Raw genomic sequence first — 24,190 nt, 5'->3', positions numbered from 1 at the left:
CACCCTATCACAGAATCAAAAAGACTACAATAAGATGTAATTCAATCAAAGAATTCAAAAAAGACCATAAATATTGTTAGACCAGAAAAAAATGGATTATAACAGATTTGCATAATGAAATGAATGCAGAAAATATGTATGGAAAGCAAGCCAGTCCAGGATTCTTTGAATAGTTTAATGTTCAGTAATTCAGTGTTGGTTTAAAACTTACAATGTTGTACTCAAACTGCAAAGGTGTTGTTGCCCTGTGAATATTTTTCCTTGGGTCACAGGCAACTTCATCTCCATTATATCTGGATTTCACCACACATCAATTATATACATGTAGTTCATCTCAATCATATCTGGAATTCACTGAACATCAATTATACATCTGTAGTTACTATGAATTTTTCACTTTGTGTTCTTGGACCACAAACAACTTCATCTCAATTAGATCTGGATTTCACTGCACATCAATTAGTTGGGACTACTGCATTTGGATGTAACATTTGCACTGACAATTTGTAAGATTCCCTCAAATGTTGAATGTATAATTTCAAGCTATACTTCATCTAGTCAATTAAGCTCCAATTTGAAAAAGTAAAGGGCATTAATCAAAATCATAAAGTAGGTATACAGTTAACCATGTAGAGTTTACTACCAAAAATACAGACAAAATCTGATTACCAACTTTTTTATATATATTTTTTATACATACTGGTGCAGTCGGTGTCCATTCACAATACATGTACATAAAGATCATGTTGCTAAATGTAAAATAAAATTCAAAAACATTCACAACAAGCCATGAGATCACCTTTCTGTCCAGTCTGCCTTTCATTTAGCATGAAAAAAACTTGTAAATGGAAAGAAAATTTAAAAAAAATAAAAGTCATCTAAAAATGGAAATATTTATCATAATTGTGGCGGTGGCCAGACATAGGATCAACAAAATGGCATTTTTGAATTTCACTGGAAAATCGCATCTGACAGAATATAATTGTTGCATGGGTTATTTGTGTTTTACTGTACAGTCAATTGCCTCTTTTAAAACTGAATAAAGCCCATTTTTGGACAAGAGTTAAAGTTCTTAATAAATCTTGTCTTAAAAGAATACAGCTTTGAAATACCACTTGTAAGACCATTATTTTTGGCACAAAAACAGTCTACAACACGGCTTGTTGGAAAATGTGAACTCACCCACTTTACATTTATTTTCATCATGATATTCTCCAGGTGAATGGCAGGAACAAATCCAAGCAAAGATAATTCATAATGAAAGAATTTCACAAAATTATGAAAAATACAGAAAAGACAAATGACTAAAATTTTGTACAACCAACTGTGCATTATCTTTATAATATTGTTTCAGGATATATATATTTACACGTTAAATGAGAATAACACAATAATTGCAACTGATGCCATTATTTCACTCAGCAATGAACATTAATTACATAAAATAATAAAAAAAAACCTGCCCATTAAAACAGGAATACATAAATTTTATATGCTCATGCTACACACTTCCCTCCACATGTTTAAATGCTGTCCTCATCATTTAGGGATATCCACCATGATGGAAATTATGGCTTTGGAAATGGTTTCAGGCATACTGTTAAAAACTCCATTTGTGTGCAATGACTGGAGGATATGGACTTTTGTTAACCAGTCTGGCTCATTGACGGCTTGGGACATCACATAATCTCCAGATGTCATCCATGAAGGTGCTTTCATCACTCGACTAGAATGTGCTGGTGCTGGAACAGGCAAGGAACTCCTCTCTGTTCATAACTGATCATTAACTACTGCGTTACTGGGGCTCTCAACCCTGGTGTTACCTGGGAGAAAAAGTGTCCTGTTTCTGCCTAAGTGACTGCAATTATCATGTAAGTAGTGCATAGCCTCTTCACGGTGAGACTTGGGAAGTACCAGCTATAGTTGGTCATGATCATCAGCACTTGTCCTCCTGTATAGCACACCTCTTCGCAGGCATAAGTTATCAAAGGTCCTAAATAATGCCAAGTGATCTCTTCCAGTAGGTAGGGACAGTTGATTAGGCTTTCCTTTGTCTCGTACAAGCTTTACCTATTCCCTTATAACAGGATCTATGGACTGAGCAACTCACCAATCTGTCATAGCAGCAATTCCAGTACCAGAGTCAATGTCATCAACAGCGTATACAGACAGACTTTCAACAAATGTTTGATAACTAGCTAAATTACAGAGAGCATGTAAGGTCTCTTTGGTAATAGTCTTCATAAATTTGGTGCTGCTCCTGCTCTCTACACACTGAGATAGACCATCTGCATCCAAATTCCTCGATCCAGCTCTGTAAAGGATGTCAAATTTGTAAGCAGCATGAGCAGCTAACCATCAATGCCCAATGGCATCAAGTTTGGCTGATGTAAGAATATACGTGAGCGGATTGTTGTCAGTGTACAAATAAAGTACTGTCCATAAAGGTAATCGTTGAATTTCTCAGTGATTGCCCATTTTAATGCTAGGAATTCCAGTTGATGTGCTGAAAAATTTTGTTCACTTTTTGTTAACCCTTTGCTGGCAAAGCTGATTACTCACTTGATGCCATCTTGAATCTGATACAGTACTGTGCCAAGGCCATGTTGACTGGCATCTGTGTGCAGCTCAAAAGATTACAGAATGTCAACATAGTCTAGAATAGGTGGTGAAGAGAGAGCATTCTTCAGCTGTTGAAAGGCCTTATCCTGTTCCGGTTACCACTTCCATGGTATGTGTTGAATTTTGCTTCTGACGCTTACCCGATTTATTCTGACTGCTTGACATTAATTCTGACAATGGTCTAGCTATCTTCGAGAAGTTCTTCACAAACTTGCAGTAACAGACAGCAAATCCAAGGAATTGTCTCACTTCCTCAGGGCTGTGTGGAATTTTACACTACCACATAATGATATGAACAAAGAATTCTAATAATTTTCAAGACAAGATGTAGATTTATTTAGAGACTGTAATTGCCAATATATATTCATACTCCTTAGAATTATTTTCCAATCAAAATGTATTTTTATTTAAGGGGTTCCATTTAATTTTTTATAAAATGAATGAATTGAAAATATTTACATTTTTGTAATCATATATTGATGGACGTTTTCATATCAATCGTGTCATGCTGTACTGTCAAGGATTAGGATTTCCTTTAAATTCGAATCATCATTTTACTAACTAATACTATCAAATATTTAAATTTAAAAACGTGGGTTAAAAAGTAAATATTTTTGCAGCAAATTGTTGTCATCACGTGCAAAAATCTTATCTTGATTCTACAAAAACGGTCTGTATAAACTATGGGTTAACATTGAACATTCTTAAGAAACACTACAAAATTGTATTTGTAAAAAATTTATTGGGTGTACGTGTGAAAAAAATATCTCCCCACAGTAGTGATCAAACCTGTCATGTACCGCATTTGGATTATAATGAAAAATGAAAAGCTACATATACGGCTTAGCGAAAAGATTTGTTCCGGTAATTTCATTTATGTTCCGGTAATTCTTTGTTCTGGTTTGTTTCGGTAAATTAAGGGACCGGAACACGGCATATAAATATAGGGACGGAGACACGGAAGTAAATATTTACGTAAGGAAACACATGGCGGGAACACTTGTAAACAGTCCTTGCTAAGTCAACGAAATTTTATTGCATCATGCCTGAAGGGCCAGAATTACATTTATCCAGTAGATTTGTGAACTTGGTTTGTAAAAACCGAATATTTGGCGGGAAAATTATTAAATCTGTCGTGAGTCGTCAACCAGAGGTTGAGTGGGAAGCTCCACGTTACACTATCTCTGCAGCATCGAGGGGTAAAGAAGTAAAACTGACACTGACTTCCCATTCTGATGCAAAGAATGATCGTTCGCAGACAGCTTCGAACGAAAAGCCTCGTACACTTGACATAGTCTTTCAATTTGGAATGTCAGGAAAGTTTGATTTTTACCAAGCAGGAGAGCTAGTGAAACATGCCCATCTTAATTTCTTCACCGTTGATGAGCCCAAGATGGTCCTAAGTTTTGTGGATTTTAGGCGCTTCGGCAAGTGGCAGGTGGGAGCCGACTGGTCAGAAGACAGAGGCCCGTGTGTCCTGTTTGAATATCCCAAATTTAGGTACATGTCAAAACTCAGTTTGTATTGTGATGTGTAGACATTAAATGTGTGTGTGTGTGTGTGTGAGAGAGAGAGAGAGAAAGTGTACAACCCCGAAGACTACAGCAGTCACCCCATACTAATGCATGTATACAATTAAATGAAAAGAAATAAAACTGATTACTTTTAGTTTTTGTTGACAAAATGTGTAAAATCCCGGCAAGTAAGACCTGTAGAGTTTTCCCTACAGTAGTCCTACAATGTAAGACATAGCACATGTTATTTTTTTTCCTGACGCCCAAAACATAAATATCAGCATTGAGGTGTTACATGTATGACTAAGTTTTTCCCATGTTGGTAATTGCCAAGGGAAATGAATCTTCTGGCCGTAATATTGACTAGGCAATATAATTTGTTTTTTAATCGCATTATATGATTAGCGTTCATAGTCTGACAAATTTACAATAACTTAAGGAAATGTTTGAGTTTTGCAGTGTTCTTGCTCGCTCTTGAATGTTAGATAATGACACAAGTATTCTAGAAAATTAAAGTGAAAATTTTTAAGTAAACCACTGACGTGTGGAGTGGCCTGGATACATATGGTGTTATGTATATTTGATTTAATTTAACTGTTTGTAAGTTTTACAATCCTTTTATTTTAATTTCATTACATGTCAAAGTAATGTAATTTTGTTTACTAGGCATTTGATATTTCCAGAAATTAGTTTGACCTGACTGTTCAGTTGTAAACACCTAAAGCTGACTTAGTTCCCGACCTTGATTCAGAAATCAGTGAGTCAAATAAATAACTTTCTATTTTTATCTTATTCTTAGAGTAAAATGATTGGTTTTTGTCAAGGTCATACTGGGAATACGTGACTTTATATGTAAACAGCCTCTATTTCACAATTCTGGGTTTTCTAAAATTGCGCATTAGTTAGTTTTAATAGTGATGTTTAGAGAGATATTTCTCAGTTGGGTTTCTAAACACTGGGACATAAAGGTGGTCCTTATGTTGTGATCAGTTTGGAGTTATATTTTAATTTTTATTCAAATTATTTGGATTCTAAAAGATTAATTTTTTTTCCTGGAAATATTTAAGTGCTCATACAGAATTCTTGGACAAAGACTTTTATTTATAATTTTATTTGGAAATTCAAACCCAGGAATATTGTTTGTGAATCAGCAAAGAACTGTAGACATCTGTAATAGGAAGGCTACAGTACATCATCACCTTCCAGTTTGGATTTTTCATCAGGGCTCAAACTTGAATTCATTAGAACATTTCATTACTAGGACTTAAAAAATTTAATTGTTGGATTATTTTGGATTTGATTCTTAAAACTGCAAGTATTTATCTTTTCATTTTTTACAGTGTTTTCCAAGGAAATAAATTATTTGTTATATTTTTCAAAGCTTGTTTTCATTCTTTCTTTTGTTGCTGTTTATTAGAGCCTAAACTAGTGATATAAGAATGGTTAAATGAATAAAAAGGGGGGGACTGCTCTGGTGGTCTAGTGGTTAGAGTGTCCAACATGGATGCAGGAGATCGTGGGTTCAAACTCCGGCCATGCATTGCCAAAGAATTATAAAATCTGAACTAACAGCTGCCTCGCTGGGCACTCAGCATTAAGAGGTTAGAGGTAGGGCTGGTAGGACTGGTGTCAGGATAATGTGACTGGGTGGGACATTATATTTCTGTCTGCAGCATGATGTGTCAGTGCTAGAAATCACTATAAACTGCTGCACTGCAGACATCGTAGTGATTTGACTGAAAATTTTTTAAAGTTATGTTAAGAATCCAAAACACACACACACACATTTGTTCATCAGACAGATGGGCTATTCTGATAAATTTTAAAGTATCTGACAAATGAATACAGTAGAGCTGGGTATAACCAACCATTATGTATCAAGATACACATACAATACAGTATGTACATCTATGTTGATAGTATCATGTACCTAAAACATACTGAAAATATATGTACAAGTAGTGTTTGAAAACAAGCAGGAATTGTATCATTGCATAAATCCATTGTAGGATATGCCAAATTGCCAGAAGTGTTTTCCTTTTTGTTGTCTTTATGTTTTCTTTATTTCTGTCTTTCAAGTATTCAATAGACACAAAACTTATTTAAAATCATTTATTATTGTATTCTGCCAAAATAGAAAAACCCAGTGCATGGCAGTAAGTGAAGAATCCAACAGCTAAAGTACTTGTAGATACATGTATATACACTTTACAGTTTTTCAGTTGTTGTTGATGTGATCCACTCAAGAGAAAAATAAAAACATCACTTAAACTTGGGGAACTTAACATCACATGTGCTGTTGTCTTTTTCCTGCTCATTTGCAACTGAGTATGATGGCAACATTCTTGTCAGTTCTTGGATATCTTGTATCTGAAAGTCATAAAGTGTGCTTTCTTCTTGTACTGGATATATGTTAAGTCAAAAGTATCCACTTGTTTATGTTTAAATTTGCTGAGGGGTTAGCATTTATTTAAGCAGAACATGGTATGCACTTTTAGGGGACGTAGGTCAAGAATGAATCAATAGTATAGGATAAGTATACAGAGGTAGACAATATTAAGATGGAATAAGTTACACTGAAACCCCTTCAAACATTGATATACTGGAATCCCCTCAAGACCAAACCTGTTCTCTTTTAGGTCTAGAATGTTTCCTTCTTTTGTATAGTATTTTTTTTTCTTAGTAAACAGAAACCTCTGTGCTATGAAAACTGAAACAAATATTGATCCCAAGTTTAAATTTTATAAAAGACCCCACCAAAAATCACTTTAAACTTGGTGCTCCGGTGGCCTTGTGGTTAGAGCGTCTGTCTGGGATGCGGGAGGTCATGGATTCAAACCCCAATCTAGTCATACCAGAGACTTATAACATTGGTACTAACAGCTGCCTAGCTTGGTGCTCTGCATTAAGAGGTTAGTGTTAGGACTGGTCGGTCTGGTGTCAGGATAATGTGACTGGGTGGGACATCATGCTACATGTCTGCATGATGCCCCAGTGCTAGACATCACTATAAACTGCCACACTGCAGACATCTTAGCGATATGACTGATTTTTTTTTACAAAACCTCCTTAAAAATCCGAAACACACACACACTCACTTTAAATTTAGAAATGTATTTTAGCTGCTAAATTCCTGATAGATGCTGCACCAGATTATAATATATACAGTTAGGAAATACTGTAGTAGGCTCATCAGTGAGAAAAAGTCCCTACGGGCATATGAGGTTAAAACATTCCTTGTCAAGTGCACTGACTCAAATTAGAACTGACAGTAGGCTGATCCACTGTTTTTGCACCATTAAAATTGATCCAGATTTTAAGGTAAATTATTAGTGACTAAATGCTTGTATATCAACCATTTATGAAAGATTGTTTTCATCTGCTTATTTTCTAATTCTGATTGATGCTACCGGTAATTTATATCGATGATAGCTAGAATGTTGGGGTTTTTTGTTTTTTTAAATGAATACTCAGGCTTTATTAACCATACATGCAGCCTTTCTTTCTTTGCTTTGCTGATGGTAACTGACAACTGTATTCTAAAAGTCTGAATTACTAAAGTGATTTTCAAAGGAGGAAAATCATTAATACATGCATTTAAGTAACCATGGTTGTCATTTGTCTTCAGTTTCATGTCAAGATGTCTGAATGACCAGCTAAGCATTATTGAATTGAGCATTCATTGCTGGTTAAAATTAAAGAGAATCTGCCAAAACCGATGTTGAAGACAGTAGGAAAGGAATCTGGCATTGGAACATCATGATTTATATGGAGCATGCGTGTTTAAACATAATCCATAAGTCTAATGGACTTGTACTAAAATTACTATAAATGTGTCTCATTTTCTCAATGTTTCTTGAGATGGCGACTATATTTCATTGTGGAATAACTGTATTTACTCTTATGACATGATGTAATTCTTAGAGGGAATATATGTTTTTCATCTAATCTTTAATTGAATGTTTGAAAAAGCAAACAGCTTTCTTCATTTCTTAACACATGCAGATGATGGTCATTATTAAATTCTCTTTCTTTCTGTTGTTACCTTTAAACATTTTTTCACATCTGTGGAACCCACAGTTGAAAACTTCTTAAGCTGAAAATTCAATTTGGTCCCAAGTTATTTTTTTTATATTTCCACTATTGAAAAGAAGAACTCAAAAAATGGATTTAAAAAAAAATACTTTCAGGGATTAATAAATTGCTATCTTTTCAAAAGAAAAATTTTAAAAACAAATGAAGGTAGCAGTCAGTTAGATACAGTAGGCATTAGGAGATTGTATGCATGTTTCAAACATTCTCTTGAATTCATTCAGTGAGATAGAAAATATTCAAGCAAATATTTATTTTGGACAGTTTATTTATTTAGCTTATGTTTCATTCTACTCATGACCTGTATTGATAGCTTATGTTTCATTCTGCTGTTGTCTTCATTGTTGACTGCACATAGGTGCAAAGGGGGAGCCTCTTTAATAATTCTGTAGACACCCCTGGTTGTCTGTATTGATAGCTCATGTTACATTCTCCTATTGTCCTGTATCGATAGCTTGAGTCTGTATGTTGATGCACTATCTCCAGCGTAAATATTGCAATTCATTGATGCACCAGTGATATCGGACCACTACAAGAGAGTAGAATGTGTATTGTCTTTTTTTTTTTTTTCAGGGAAAATGTGTTGAACAGTCTTGACAAGCTACTCTTTAACAGATCTATCTGTGAAGTTATGCTGAATCAGCAATATTTCAATGGCATTGGGAATTACCTTCGAGCAGAAATACTGTACAGGTTTGCAACTTTGTTGTTTAGGGTATTTTTAAAAAAATTTTTTTTTTATAAACCTGACTTGAAAGGCCAGTACTTAAACAAACAACAAAACAGACCTTCAGTGAAAGACCATATGCATTATGCATGGATCAGTAGTTTTAGACAATGTGATGACCTCTAATTTAATCCCATTGAAACAGGGATTTTTTTTGACTGACAGAAGGGGTTATCTCAAAAGAAACCATTATCATATTTCCTTAAAATGTACAGGATATGTGTACTGTAAATTAGAACATTTTCTTATTAAAGCATAACATTGTTGGAAATTTAGTGAGGAAATGCATATGGATAACTTAAAATAAAAAAAATCTACAATCCTTTGTCAGAAAACAAGTCCATCCCACCATCATAAACATCATAAACTTACATAACAGTTTGTGGACTCCGTTTATCTGGAAACCTCACTATCTGGACATAATTCAACAGGAGTGGAATTCCTAAATGTTAATTTTCTCCTTGATCAAGAAATCCATGTTCCAGATCCAAAAAAATCAAAATCGGGGTACTGAAGTGTAAATTTACTAATAAACTTGTCTCGATAATCTGGAAATAATCTGTCCAGAAACAAGAAAATTAGAAAAATTGTATATGAAAATAGTCAGTTGGATAATATATTCATCTATGGAAATTTGAAGGTGTGTCAATGTATCAGTCTCTGATTGGTCAAATTCAAGTGGTATGTTAAAGTTATCAATTGATCTTGTGATCATGTGTGTGGAAAAACTAAGTAGTGTGACCATATTGTAACCTGCGAATGTAAAAACAATGTCTGTTTTAGCTAGTCGCCGATGGGAGTGTTAATAATTAAATAAACACACTGGGATCAAATCGTCCATGCTTTTTGACATAACATATGGTGAATAAATTAAGTGTCATTAAGCCTCTTTATTGTTTACCAATTGTATGTAACAATCAAAATTTATTGATGGCTGTACAAATACAGTTGATTGATTTGAGCTGTGGACAGTATAGGATTTCATTTCAGAATAAAATGGGAATGTCAGTTATCAGCTCATTAGCAGCTATAACAACTGTACAGTATGACTTAATAAAAATGACTGCATTTTATTAGTTTACCATATAGCATGTTATAATAATGTGAAATAAACACATGTCTATAGATGTATTCATTAATTTATTTCAGCCATTATTGAATATACATGTACAGTACATTTACAGCTAGCATATACATGTACATGTATACGGTATAATGACATTGTAAAATAAAAATGCATATGATTAATTTTGCTGAAAAACTCATTAATCCGGACATATCCACTGGGAACAAAGGTGTCCGGATTAATGAGGATTCTCTGTACATCAAAATGTTAAGATCATATTCTTTTAAGTCCTTATGAAACAAAAAGAGGTAAAATCTCAAAGGTGCAAGTTGTTACGACGACAATATGTCACATGCATCAGCAATAAAGTATAATTGATGTCGTGTACAGGTGAATAGATGTTGATACAGTAAGCTTGTTTGTTCAGAGATCTCGGAAACGCTGAATTATACGTATTTAGACACCACTTTTTGATCTGGGACGCAGAAAATCACTGAGGCGGGAGTCCTCCGTACGCATGTAATTAGTGTGTGGCAAAATCAAAGACTTGCCAGTCCTGCTTCAGCCACCTGCATCGTGGAAAAATGTGTTGATCAATTAGCTGTACTGATATTTACAATGACAGAATTCAGTGACTGAAAGACCCCCTGATGTACATGTTGCCATTTTATAAGAGTACATAAAAAGGAACATGATGCAATAGCTGGGCAGCAAGTTCAAAGGCTTTGACTGGCGGCCGGGTGGAAAGGAATGATATTTACAGTGATTGAATTCAGAGGCAGAAAGACCCAGAGATGTACATGTGGTCATTTATAAAAGTACATCAAATAAACAACTTTAGCTTTCGTTATTGTGTTCATTTCCGAATGTAGCGGAATAAGCAGTGCACATGCTTTCAGAATCAAGACATGTTGAGACTTAGACAAAATGCCATTCGTAAGTGGGTGATAAGTCTCCTAAAAATGTAAACTTCGCCTTCTTCTGTTAGGAAAGTGAAAACGACTTCGCCCTGTGATTATTTAAGAGGTACATTGACTGACCATACCATATATTTTTTTTAATGCCCCTCGCCTTAGCCCGGTTTAAGGTCTAACCGGTTTTCTGACTTGACATGTATTTGCGAAAAAACAGCAAATCAGATACTATTTATTTGCCTAAAATTACTACAAATACGTATACAAATAAATAAACCAAAAATCTGCGATCCTGTCAATGGACTATTTGTAATGAAGCTATTTTATAGTGAATGATTACATTACGAAAACCTATCCATCTAAAAATAGATGCACTCACATTTGTGTTGATTCTGTAGGAAAGAAGGGACTGCAACTTTTGATGGTGGGACTCCTATTTTTTCCAAAATGGGAGTCCTGGACTCCTAGTTTTAAAATCCTAGCGAGATCTTTGTTGTTCTCTTTTGCCTTTAATTAGTTATGCAGAATGATAATCCAAGCACAAATTAAAGATATATTCATGTTATCGCATAATGATTGGCACTCTACCTTTCTTCATTGAATTAGCAATGAAATGATAGAATTTTTGGCACTGAGACCCAAAACTCAGAACAGGACTTTTAGACCATGAGATAGTGAACATGTGCATTCAGAACACAGAAAATACACAAATTTTGTCTTGCAAGTCACTCATCCTTGTCCAGTTTCACATCTACCACATGTATCGCGCCCGACTAATGCTCCAACAGCAGTTTGCTAATGTTATTATCACCGTTTAAGTCAGCACCCAAAGTTAACAGTAACATAACTAGTAACCCAGTTAGAATTGAAAGCCTGAATTCTGATTGACAAAAATGTCAATGAAAGTGGTAACAAATCGGATTAAAAAAAGCAGATATCTAATTATTCCAAAGCCCTTGGTATGAATACTGTTGCCAAACAGTTTGACATAGCAAGAAAGAATGTATACAGGTGCATGAGAACAGATTCTTCATCACCCAAGGAAATTACAGAAAAGATCAGCTGAAACTGAGCTACCTTCCTAAGCGCATTCATTGTATTGTAGAATGTGTACTGCAGCATAGAGATTTACCAGTTTATTCCAACATTTTCATATAAACAAGGCTGTTGTCCTCATCAAAGCATACAGTAATGATTTCTACACTTCTAGAGGCTGGCTGCAGAAGTTCAGTTCTCATAAGAACTTAGTATTCAGTATGTGAACTTGTCTGACCCAGAAGTTACCCAGTGACCTTAAAACAGATTAGTGATTTTCATGAATTTGTCTACACAGGGCACAAGAAATGTAATTATCCCCTATGCCTGTTTGGCAATGAGCCTCCTATCATCTTTGATGTGATGTCCAATAGAACCAGAGTGAAGTCTTTTCTTGTGCACAGCATAGTATTTGAGAGAAGACACCATGCAGCTGTTCTGAATGTCACACTGATAGTACTTGCCTTAAAGTAAATGATATATTTAAGGGGAGGAGAGTGTTGCAGCTGAAGCTGCCAACAGATTTGCTCATCTGATTCTGGAAAGAAAGAACACAAGCCAAATTATGTTCTGTATGATTAAAATATGGGATAAGTGCTAGGATAATATGCTTCTTTTAGACAGCTTCCAAGGTCACACGTTCAGTGATGCCAAATGTAACTCAAAAAGTGATAAGACAATGCTGGCAATGATCCCTGGGCACTGAAAATCTAAGTTGCAACATTTTTTGATGTATCCATAATTAAGCTTTCCAAGGCCCAGATTGGAAAGAAGTGGGTAGAATTTGTCAGCTTCATATTCACTTATTCAGTGAAAATTTTATGAATGCTTTGAATTTCATTGATGCACAACACATTTGGTTTTGCAGGTGGTGAGACCACTAAAGGATGTTTTGCTTTGTGTGTTATGCTGGGTAATGGGAGTAAACTATCTTGTCTTAGGCGCATCATAACCCAGACTATCCTTCTTTAAAACCCTGTTGTCACTACTCCTGGATGGATGGTAATATCAGCATGGCATTTCCACCAAAAGACTTATTTTAATGCCAAGTTGGGCCTAAATAAAAGTGGTGTCAATTTGTCATTGCATTTGGCCACTGTAGTGGTAATTTTGAAGGTCTCAGCAATACTCCTTCTAAATGAGTTTTCACCAAACGACTTTTTATGGTGTCCAGCTGGCCCTAATGAAAATGATGCTGATATGACATCCCATATGACCACTTGCCATCTTGAACGTCTTGTTATTGCTATTTCTCCTGAATAGATGGTCTTATCAACATGGTTTTTCCCCCACATGACATAATGTAGTTAATACTATATAAAAATGGTGCAGATTGTATTATGGTCACTCATGGCAGCCATTTTGAAAATCATATCATTGAATACCTTAGATGATTTAAACACTAAGCAGTTACAAAGAAACAGCTTTATACTGCATTCCTGAAAATTCTTTTTGGCCAGTAGTGCGTTGGTCATTTTAAGAGGTCTGATTGACAAATCATATCATGGTTGTATCAGTTAGATATTTATGGCCAGTATTGGATTGGTCATTTCAAGAGGTTCTTCTTGATGAATCACATCATGGTTGTATCAGTTAGATATTTATGGCCTGTATTGCATCGATCATTTTAAGAGGTTCTTGTTACGAATCTTATCATGGTTGTATCAGTTAGATTTGTTTTGGCCAGTTTTGCATTGGTCATTTCAAGAGGTTCTTGTTGATGAATCATATCATGGTTGTATCAGATTTGTTTTGGCCAGTATTGCATTGGTTATTTCAAGAGGTTCTTGTTGATGAATCATGTCATGGTTGTATCAATTAGATTTATTTTGGCCATTAGTGTGTCTGTCATTTCCAGAAGTTCTTGTTGATGAATCGTATCATGGTTGTATCTGTTAGATTTGTTTTGGCCAGTATTGCATTGGTCATTTCAAGAGGTTCTTGTTGACGAATCATATCATCGTTGTATCATTTAGATTTTTTTTCTTCCAATATTGCATTGGTCATTTCAAGAAGTTCTTGTTGATGAATCATATCATCGTTGTATCAGTTAGTGCATTGTTTGAGTATTCCATTGTATTCACAAGGAGTGTTAAACTAATGTGTTTTTACTCCTGGCTGAGCTAACCCACAGCAGCTACCTAAAAAGGGTTTAAAATGGCAGCCATAATATGTTGATAGAACCATGATCTTGTCATAAATATATTGCAGAAATGAGGGAATAGATAATTGAGATGTTAGTTTGCCCGAGCAACTGAAAAATGTATATAAGATCATCACCGAGTGAAGCAGTTGGTAATTCAAGTCAGCATTGCAGTGTAGGCTTCCATTATCATTGTTATATTATCTGTGGAATGAATATTTAGCCTGAAGGGGCTTTACACCAGTGGGCTTTTGATTGTAAGGGGTAATTAATAAGTTTGGGAAGAGAGACAGGAATTTCCCAAGTAATTGGAACCTTTGTATGTAAGGACTTTTGATTTCAGTTGTATACATATAAATTCTGTTAATTCATGGATAATGTAATATGCTCTGTTAACTCTATTTGCTGTTCTCAAATTAATGGGTTGAAAAATGACTAGAAATACCTTTTGGACCTATAAAATAGTCTTTTATGAGTATGAGCTATTTCCATTTAGCCTTTTCCTTTTGGAGATGACTTCAAATGAAAAACTGTATTTCATTTGTGGCCAGTATTCCCCACAATGTTTTCTTTTTGATCCAGGGTCCTTGAAGCACCTTATTTAGGTTTGGTGTTCAAGTGGACATCACCTAGAATTTTAGCTAAGTAGCATAAGGCACATAGAGACCATCCTTTCAATTACAAGTATAACTAGTCTACAGCTATTTGGTTCCTGTGGCTATTGTGCTTAGTGAGGAACTCACTAGCTAAAATCCATTACATTTTCCATTCTTTGCATGGGATTTTGTACAAGGAATGGTTTCTTGAAAGACATGCTAGATTACCACTGACATTAAATGTTTTATTCCTAAAAGCAAAATGTTAGCAAGTTAGTCTTTTAAAAAAATTTACATTCACTTTTCTGATCTAAATTTATTAAACCATTAATTCATTGAGAATATTTGTTTATGCATCAATTCACTAGACTGGTGCAATGATTGCCATGCAAAGCCTTAGACTGTTAGTGATTACCATGCAGAGCCTTAGACTGATAGTGATTACCATGCAAAGCCTTAGACTGTTAGTGATTACCATGCAAAGCCTTATACTATAAAATGATTACCATGCAAAGCCTTAGACTGATACAGTGATTACCATGCAAAGCTTTTGACTGATGCAGTGATTACCATTCAAAGCTTTTGACTGATGCAATGATTTCTGATTACCATGCAAGCCTTAGACTAATACAGTGATTACCATGCAAAGCCTTAGACTGATTCTGTGATTACCATGCAGAGCCTCCATTTGATTTATATCCTGCTGATGCAAATAACAAATTTGACACCTATTGAATTCCAGATGAACATTTATCACAGAAATTAACATGTGTACATCTTGGTTTGAAATTGGTTTTGGGCAAGAAAGGAAATCAAAAAAAAATATTACTTTAGGTACTTTTATATTTTTGCCTGCAGACTAAAGAATTTATGAAATGTTAAAATACTGGTGTTCACTAAACATCATTTGGACGAAATTTTAGATTCTACTACACACATGTGTGATGGAGTAGTTGGTTTTTCTTAAGTGAATGAGTAATACAGAGGATGTTATTTCATATTGTAAGTCTTTATGATTTTTTGTAATTTAACCATATTTGTTTTACTCCTGGAAAATGATTAAAAATATGACCCAAGTTTATTCAGTGTTGTCTATGACATTTTGATTTATGTATATGCTTTCAGATTGAAGATTCCTCCATTTGTGAGTGCCAGATCTGTTCTTGAGCCTCTTGTTGCAAAGACTGCTGATGACACAGACCAGCCAAAGATAAAAATAGAAGGCCCAGACTTTCTTCAGCTGTGCAATCTGGTTCCCTTGGAAGTTATTAATCTAGGTTATTTATGCTTGTTGTTCCCCAGACAAACATAGGCTTAGCATAGGCATCATTTTTCCAACAGTGTTGTTGGCATGGATGTCAGCATAAAGGTTTAGTGTTTAGCTACATTGTTCTGATGCAGTATAATGCAGAGTCATGAAACCTAATGAGTGCAATGTTTATTGTGAGAATAACTACGCACTACAAGGAAATACAGCTCATACCTTTCAGTCTTTCATGATCATGGTAGGTTTTGCATTTGGTTCCATTTTTTCTGACATTATTATATGTACAGTTATGGAGCTTCATGGGTGCATTCATCATTTGGGGTACTACTCAACCTTGGGTAATGCATCTCACAGAGATCTTTATATGCTCCATTGTTAATGTTAAGTCTGTGGATATAATTGTAGTAATATGTTGCCTGCTTTTATGGAATTGCTATATTTCTTTTCTGGTGCATATTCCCTGTCCAAGGGGATTATTCCCATCTGATACCATTGGAATCTTCCAACAAATGGAATCTTGTCCTCCATATCCATTGACTTCTCACTGTTGTGGGCACTTAACATTTTCATAGCATAAGTCATATCTGGCATAGAGGTGCTGATAGGCATTGTGATTTCGAATTTCTTACAAAATTACAGTGTCATGCAACTTCAGAACACATTGGGGGAAAGATCACAGATTATCTGTGGTTCCCATGATTTGTCAAACCCAGTGTATGATTTTATTAATTTTTTGTTTTTAAAAGTTAAGGCTGATCAAGTCATTGTCATTTTAATCTTTTGTCCATGATCTGAAATGGGTCCTATACTTCTTGAGACTATTGTTTGAATACCAGTACTTTATGATCAAGGTCTGCTCTTGTGTTGCAGTAATTGTCAGGGTGTTACAGTTGAACTTTCTCCAAGAGGGGTATAGCAAATTCATCCAATAATCAGCCATTTGTGAAGTATCTTTAGTGCAGCAGCACTGAGTCATATTGAAACCAAACATAATTGATTTGTTTAGGAGAGTTGGTGAGATAGAAAGATCTGATGGATGAGTTTCAAAGGCCCTTGGGCTAACAACTTGTCTTTCTGTTGGTAGACTGTGACTCATTGGGCTAACAACTTGTCTTTCTGTTGGTAGAGTGTGACTCATTGGGCTAACAACTTGTCTTTCAGTTGGTAGAGTGTGACTTATTGGGCTAACAACTTGTCTTTCTGTTGGTAGAGTGTGACTGATTGGGCTAACAACTTGTCTTTCTGTTGGTAGAGTGTGACTCATTGGGCTAACAACTTGTCTTTCTGTTGGTAGACTGTGACTCATTGTGTTAACAACTTGTTTTTCTGTTGGTAGAATGACTCATTTGGCAAACAACTTGTCTTTATGTTGGTAGAGTGTGACTCATTGGGCTAACAACTTGTCTTTCTGTTGGTAGAGTGTGACTCATTGGGCTAAAAACTTGTCTTTCTGTTGGTAGAGTGTGACTCATTGGGCTAACAACTTGTCTTTATGTTGGTAGAGTGTGATTCATTGGGTTAACAACTTGTCTTTCTGTTGGTAGAGTGTGACTCATTGGGTTAACAACTTGTCTTTCTGTTGGTAGACTGTGACTCATGGATGAATTTCAAAGGCCTTTGGACTAACAACTTATCTTTCTGTTGGTAGACTGTGACTCATCTAGGCATAATTCACAATGAGAATTCAGATGTGATTTGTTCTCAGAATTTTGTTTGTGTGGGAATGAAGTTCCAGAAGTCCAAGTCCATTCAGTTGTTTGCTTCATTCAGTTATTCAGAAAGATTCGGCAATGATGTAAGTTCATAATTTAGAAATGATTTGGTTGTTCATTGGTTTGAAGACATTTTGCTTAATATTTGCAGACAAATGCATATCATTGTACATTTTGAACGTTGGATATTTGTTGAAATATAACAGGCAATTTTCCACCCGTTTTGAAAACTCTTGCACTTCAGACTGAATGCCCTATAATATGCACATTTTAAAGCACCTGAGATACTCTAATAATGTAAGTCTAGTTCTCTGACAAATTCCACTAAATCTAATATTAAACCTGGATCCGAATCAAACATGGACAAGCCAGTATCCAGATTTTATGGAAAACAACCATATTTGCAGTATTTCTTCTTTTTCTCTTCAATGAAGCTTTATTTGGCAACTGAACCCTTAAAACAGTCTTCCTTCTCTTCCTTCTGATGGTGAGGCATGGGGAGAGAAATTCATGTAAGTGTTAATGGGTTGTATATAGTTCAATGGTTACTCTGATTCTCTCTTCTTGTGAACTTGTTTTTTTTGGGGTGGGGTGGGGAGGGCAAGAATTAGCTACATTCAGTCTCTCCAGTTTTAATTGAAATCCCATCTCAGTCATTCCTTTTCTGGAGATGGAATGTTTTGCCCAGGTAGAGCTTTTGTTTCTTTTTAATTCAAAAAGGAAAATAAAGGGTCAAGAGGATCATTTTCTCCCTCTCAAAGGTTCCTGTGATATTTCAGCATCTTGAAATGTTTAGACTATTCAAGGAGCTTATTTCTTTCAAGATAATCAGAGTTTTGGGCTTCTGTGCTGTTGCCATCTTTTGGGACCTATGAATCAATCATCATTGGATGATGTCATGAAAGCTGACAGCTATTGGGACCTATGAATCAATCTTGATTGGATGATGTCATGATAGCTGACAACTATTGGGACCTATGAATCAATCTTGATTGGATGATGTCATGAAAGTTGACAGCTAATGGGACCTATGAATCAATCTTCATTGGATGATGTCATGAAAGCTGACAGTTTCATGGTACCTCCTACTTGTTTTACTTTGATAAGTGTCACATAATGGGGACATTTATGCATTGCGACCTGTTCAGTCTTAGTTCAGATCAGAGAATGACAGTATTCTGGTTGTTGGAGGATGATGATCATATCATATTAGAGTCCTGATTTTTATTACTTGTTGGAGGAGACATTAATCTCTTTGGATTGGGAACTAGTGTCAGGAAAAGATATCACCTCCTTGTTTTTTCTTTTACATTATTATATGTAGTCAAGAAGCTTCAAGGGTGCTACATCCTGATGTGGTATACTCACCCAATGAAAAAGCAGGTTACAATGACTGTTGTATGCTTCAGTGTTATGTTAGGTTTTGCATTTAGTTCCATTTTTCAGATATTCATTACTTTTATCCCCACTGGTGCCTCTTCAGAATGTTGAGCGCAAGATCTAATTAAGCAAGAGAAATGAAGATTAAAAGAAAGAAAAGAATATTAAAACTTTTTCATTGACAAATATTGGAATTTATTTGTTTCTTTGTATTTTTAGAGGAAATCTTGTTTGGAATAAACTGTAAATGTTGTAATTGAAGTTCACATGCAGCATTTCATTGAAACCAAGGTCACTGTTCTGTTTCAGTAATAAAATACCAATGTTCAACAGTTACTACTTCAATTATTTTTTTTCTTGGATAGCAGGCCTGAAGTGATATAATTTGGCATTTCAGGCTGCTAAACTGAGCATTTATTCTGCAGTTTCCAGCATACCTTTCCTTGTTTGAAATGTTGGATTTAAAATAGAATAGAGGTCTATAAACATAATGATGCAAAACTGTGCCTTTTATGTTGAATAACACATTAATGCAAACAGCCATTAAGTTTTTCAAAATTTTCATTTATTCATTAAAATTGGGGTCCAAAGAGAAACATCTTCAAATATAGTCATGTACCTTCTTCAGATATAGCCGTGTACTGTCTTCAAATATAGCTATGTACCTTCTTCAGATATAGCCATGTACCTTCTTCAAATATAGCCATGTACCTTCTTCAAATATAGCTATGTACCTTCAAATATAGCCATGTACCTTCTTCAAATATAGCCATGTACCTTCTTCAAATATAGCCTTGTACCTTCTTCAAATATAGCCTTGTACCTTCTTCAAATATAGCCATGTACCTTCTTCAAATATAGCCATGTACCTTCTTCAAATATAGCCATGTACCTTCATCAGATATAGCCATGTACCTTCTTCAAATATAGCCTTGTACCTTCTTCAAATATAGCCATGTACCTTCTTCAAATATAGCCTTGTACCTTCTTCAAATATAGCCATGTACCTTCTTCAAATATAGCTATGTACCTTCTTCAAATGTAGCCATGTACCTTCTTCAAATATAGCCATGTACTTTCTTCAAATATAGCCTTGTACCTTCTTCAGATATAGCCATGTACCTTCAAATATAGCCATGTACCTTTTGTTGATTTAGCATGCTGTAAGCAAGACTGGAAAAAAATTCAAAACTTTTTTGTTTACAATTCTGGCAAGTAGCATGTTCATTTACTTGTCAAAATCTGGAATGTGTTTGGGTTGCAAAACAGATTTTTATGGCTTTAAATTTATGGTATTGTTAACTTTGTTGTTTCTTAATTTATGTTCTTATATTCTTCAACAGCTGTGGTTTACACTAAATGTCTGTTTCAGGAGGGAAAAGCTACGACCCTGAAGAAAGAGGCAAGAGTTATTCTGTATTTGAGAAATGGCTACAGTGTTATTGCCAGCCCAACATGAAGAATAGGGCTGACCACAACAAAAGGACCATCTGGTATTCTGGCCCAGCAGGACCGATGGCCCCAAAAGGTGCATAGTCTGTCAATTTTCTGTCTTTACATTTATACATATATACATTTTTAAAAATCTATCACACTTTCTCACTAACTTTGAAATCAGTTCCGATTGTGAGATGTTCCTTCTTTTGTCTATCACACTTTTGTTTTAGCTCCGTAACTTTCAATCCATTTGAGATTAAACTTGGTAAACCATACATACCATCATTAGAAGATTATTCCATACTATATTTTAGTTTTCAAGATAAGACCATAGGTCAATATTTACATTCCCATCATACATTTGTTTCCACTCTATAACATTTGTATCCATCTATCAACGTATCCATCCATGTTACTTCTGTATTTGTTAAAGCAGTTTTGAGGTGAACTTGATATCCATAATAAAATCATGATAAGAAGGTGTGTTGTATACCACAGTGAAAGCCAATGACAGAAGTCTATAAGCCATTTAAAATTTAGGGTTCAAACTTGGTTTTAATAATACGTCATCTTTAGGAGGTGTGTTATTTACTACATTGGGGGTCCTTATTTTTGGGTCAAGGCCACTGGTCAGTATTTGAAATTTTCCATCTCACTTTACTTTCTACCATATAGTACTAAAGCCATTTAAGATAAGTGAGGAAACTTGGTCAAGTTAAAGAATGTAATTAGAAATCATCTCACATACCACATTGTTGGTGCTAGTGCTATCTTCATTGTCAAGGTGCGTTCTATAGTGCATGTGCTATCATCAGGGTCAAGGACAAAGGTCAGTAATTTAAAGTTCCATAACACTTTTCTGCTCAATAACTTTGGAGTCACATGAGATAAAGGGATGAAACATATTGTCTGGGGTATTTTTATTAGAAGTTCTGTCACTGTCAAGGTAACAGGCCAGTAGTTTGCCAGCACACATTTCTTTCCCCTCTTTACCTTTAGAGCTGTTTCATACCAAGGAATAAAATTTGGTATATTTATATATCATTACTAGAAGGTGTGTATGTATGACTCTGATGCTCTTTAGGGTTTAGGTTATGGGTACAATATTTCAAATTTTCCATCACATTTTAATTTTGTTTCCATCAGCTGGAGATAAATGGATGAAAATTGGTATTATTACTTTATGGTGTGTCACCATATCATGGGTGCAGGTTTCAAGGTCAAGGACACTATATTAGGTTTCAGTAACATTGTTGTCTCATTGCTGTTAGAGTCATTTGAGATAAATTACTGTAATATGGTATACTTGTGTATTGCCAGTAGATGTTTTCTTTTCCATAATTTTGGTCCTATCAGGGATGGAATTATGGTACCACTTCAGTTTCTCAATTTGATGGCATCAGGACTTTTACACTAATGTCCTTTGAAAAACAGCCATGGCAGTTCTATCGTAAATGCACATATATATCATAATTAGGCGATTGTGTTGTGTACTACATTAGCAGTTCTATTGTCAATACACCTATATATCTTAATTAGATGGATAGTACCCAGTATATATATGTTTCTTAGTTTGATGGTATCTTTTACATTATAGTCAAGTCTATATATTCAAGGTCTATGTACTGCACAAAGAACTTTTAAAAAAACTGCATTGGTCATAGAGTGCTTATGGAATGGCCTGTTGTCTGTCCGTTCCTTTGACAAGTTTGTTATAGTCAGTCTATTGGAATTGATGGTCAAATCAACATGAGGTTTTCACAGAACGACTTCATATGTCTGGTTGGTCGTAAATGAAAATGGTGCTGTTTTGACCTCGAGTATGTCCACCATGATGACTATCATGTGAAATGCTTATTACTACATATCCTGGCTGGTCAGTACAAGTGCCATGATGGCCATGCTGAAAATCTTGCTTTCACAACTCTCCCTGATTGCATGGTTATATTTACATCGATTTTTCACTAAAAGACTTCTACTACCTGGTCCTAAAAGAACATGGTCAGGACATCAGCTAATTTTGAAAATCTTGTTACTGCTGGAGAATGTCAGAGTTATTTTCAACACTCAGCAGTTCAAAGGAAGAGAAAATGGTCTTGAATTCTTGGGAATTCGTTTGGGACAGCAGAGCATCATTGCCTTTGATCATGAATGAAAATGATGATAACCAGACCACAAATATAGCTGTCATAATGAACATGTTGAAAGTGTCGCTACTTCCCAAGAATGGATGGTCGTGGTGTTGTCGCCAGAAGTCTTCCAATGGTGTCTATTTTGTCTTAAATAAATATGGTGCTGATCTTGTGTCCAATTATGGCTGCCACATTGGTTAATTTGAAGGAAAAAATCTTACCACTGGAGAATTTCAGAGATAGTTTCAGCACTCAGCAATTAAAACAACAAAATGGTCATATGGGAAATCCTGGAATTTCTTTTCAGCCATTAAAGGAACTGATGCTTTACTGCCTGAAATTGTGATTAATTGCGAGGTGCCACCAGTTTTCCTTCATTTCAGAAACCATCTTCACTGAATGATATGGAACTTCTTTCATTATAGTTTTTGATCTATCAAAGCATCATTAGTTACTAATGTTTTTTGAATTTTTTGCTAGAAGTAAAAGGTAGAGGCAAGAAACAATCCCCCAAAAGCAAAAAGAACATGAAAATGGAAGATCAGGCAGAAATAAAGGTAACATAATTCATCTATCAGATAGTGGACAGGGATAGCTTGTTTACATGTAGTGTTGGTTATTTGATAGTAGACAGGTAGCTTGTTTACATGTAGTGTTGGTTATTTGATAGTAGACAGGGATAGCTTGTTTACATGTAATGTTGGTTATTTGATAGTAGACAGGTAGCTTGTTTACATGTAGTGTTGGTTATTTGATAGTAGACAGGGATAGCTTGTTTACATGTAATGTTGGTTATTTGATAGCAGACAGGGATAGCTTGTTTACTTGTAGTGTTGGTTATTTGATAGTAGACATTTATAGCTTGTTTACATGTATTGTTGGTTATTTGATAGTAGACATTGATAGCTTGTTTACATGTAATGTTGGTTATTTGATAGTAGACAGGGATAGCTTGTTTACATGTAATGTTGGTTTTTTGATAGTAGACAGGGATAGCTTGTTTACATGTAATGTTGGTTATTTGATAGTAGACGGATAGCTTGTTTACATGTAATGTTGGTTATTTGATAGTAGACCGGGATAGCTTGTTTACATGTAGTGTTGGTTATTTGATAGTAGACATTTATAGCTTGCTTACATGTATTGTTGGTTATTTGATAGTAGACATTGATAGCTTGTTTACATGTAATGTTGGTTTTTTGATAGTAGACAGGGATAGCTTGTTTACATGTAATGTTGGTTATTTGATAGTAGACAGGGTTAGCTTGTTTACATGTAATGTTGGTTATTTGATAGTAGACAGGGATAGCTTGTTTATATGTAATGTTGGTTATTTGATAGTAGACAGGGGTAGCTTGTTTACATGTAGTGTTAGTTATTTGATAGTAGACATTGATAGCTTGTTTACATGTAGTGTTGGTTATTCGATAGTAGACAGAGATAGCTTGTTTACATGTAATGTTGGTTATTTGATAGTAGACGGATAGCTTCTTTACATGTAATGTTGGATATTTGAGAGTAGACAGGGATAGCTTGTTTACATGTAATGTTGG

The 24,190-nt window shown here is 35.1% G+C and overlaps 1 protein-coding gene across 2 annotated transcripts in view; it reads left to right on the top strand.

The window, feature by feature from the left end:
• The first annotated feature begins 3,567 nt into the window (after nucleotides 1-3,567).
• The window catches only part of LOC149801725 (uncharacterized), a 41,036-nt gene continuing 20,413 nt past the window's right edge, over nucleotides 3,568-24,190 (top strand). The window contains exons 1-5 of one of the 2 annotated variants that reach the window (XM_089956030.1): nucleotides 3,568-4,122; nucleotides 8,802-8,921; nucleotides 15,835-15,986; nucleotides 20,441-20,596; nucleotides 23,118-23,194. In XM_089956030.1, coding sequence (XP_089812156.1) covers nucleotides 3,665-4,122; nucleotides 8,802-8,921; nucleotides 15,835-15,986; nucleotides 20,441-20,596; nucleotides 23,118-23,194 — 963 coding nt within the window. In that variant the 5' untranslated portion in view covers nucleotides 3,568-3,664. Of the gene's footprint in view, nucleotides 4,123-6,531; nucleotides 6,561-8,801; nucleotides 8,922-15,834; nucleotides 15,987-20,440; nucleotides 20,597-23,117; nucleotides 23,195-24,190 lie in introns of those variants that run through there. The other variant, XM_089956031.1, reaches the window with a different exon arrangement.

The sequence above is a fragment of the Sinohyriopsis cumingii genome, chromosome 4, assembly GCF_028554795.1.
Source record: "Sinohyriopsis cumingii isolate HCF-2022 chromosome 4, ASM2855479v2, whole genome shotgun sequence".
NCBI classification, from domain to species: Eukaryota; Metazoa; Mollusca; class Bivalvia; order Unionida; family Unionidae; genus Sinohyriopsis; species Sinohyriopsis cumingii.
Note: the sequence above shows the minus strand (reverse complement) of the source record. Positions and strands in the feature narration are given on the sequence as shown.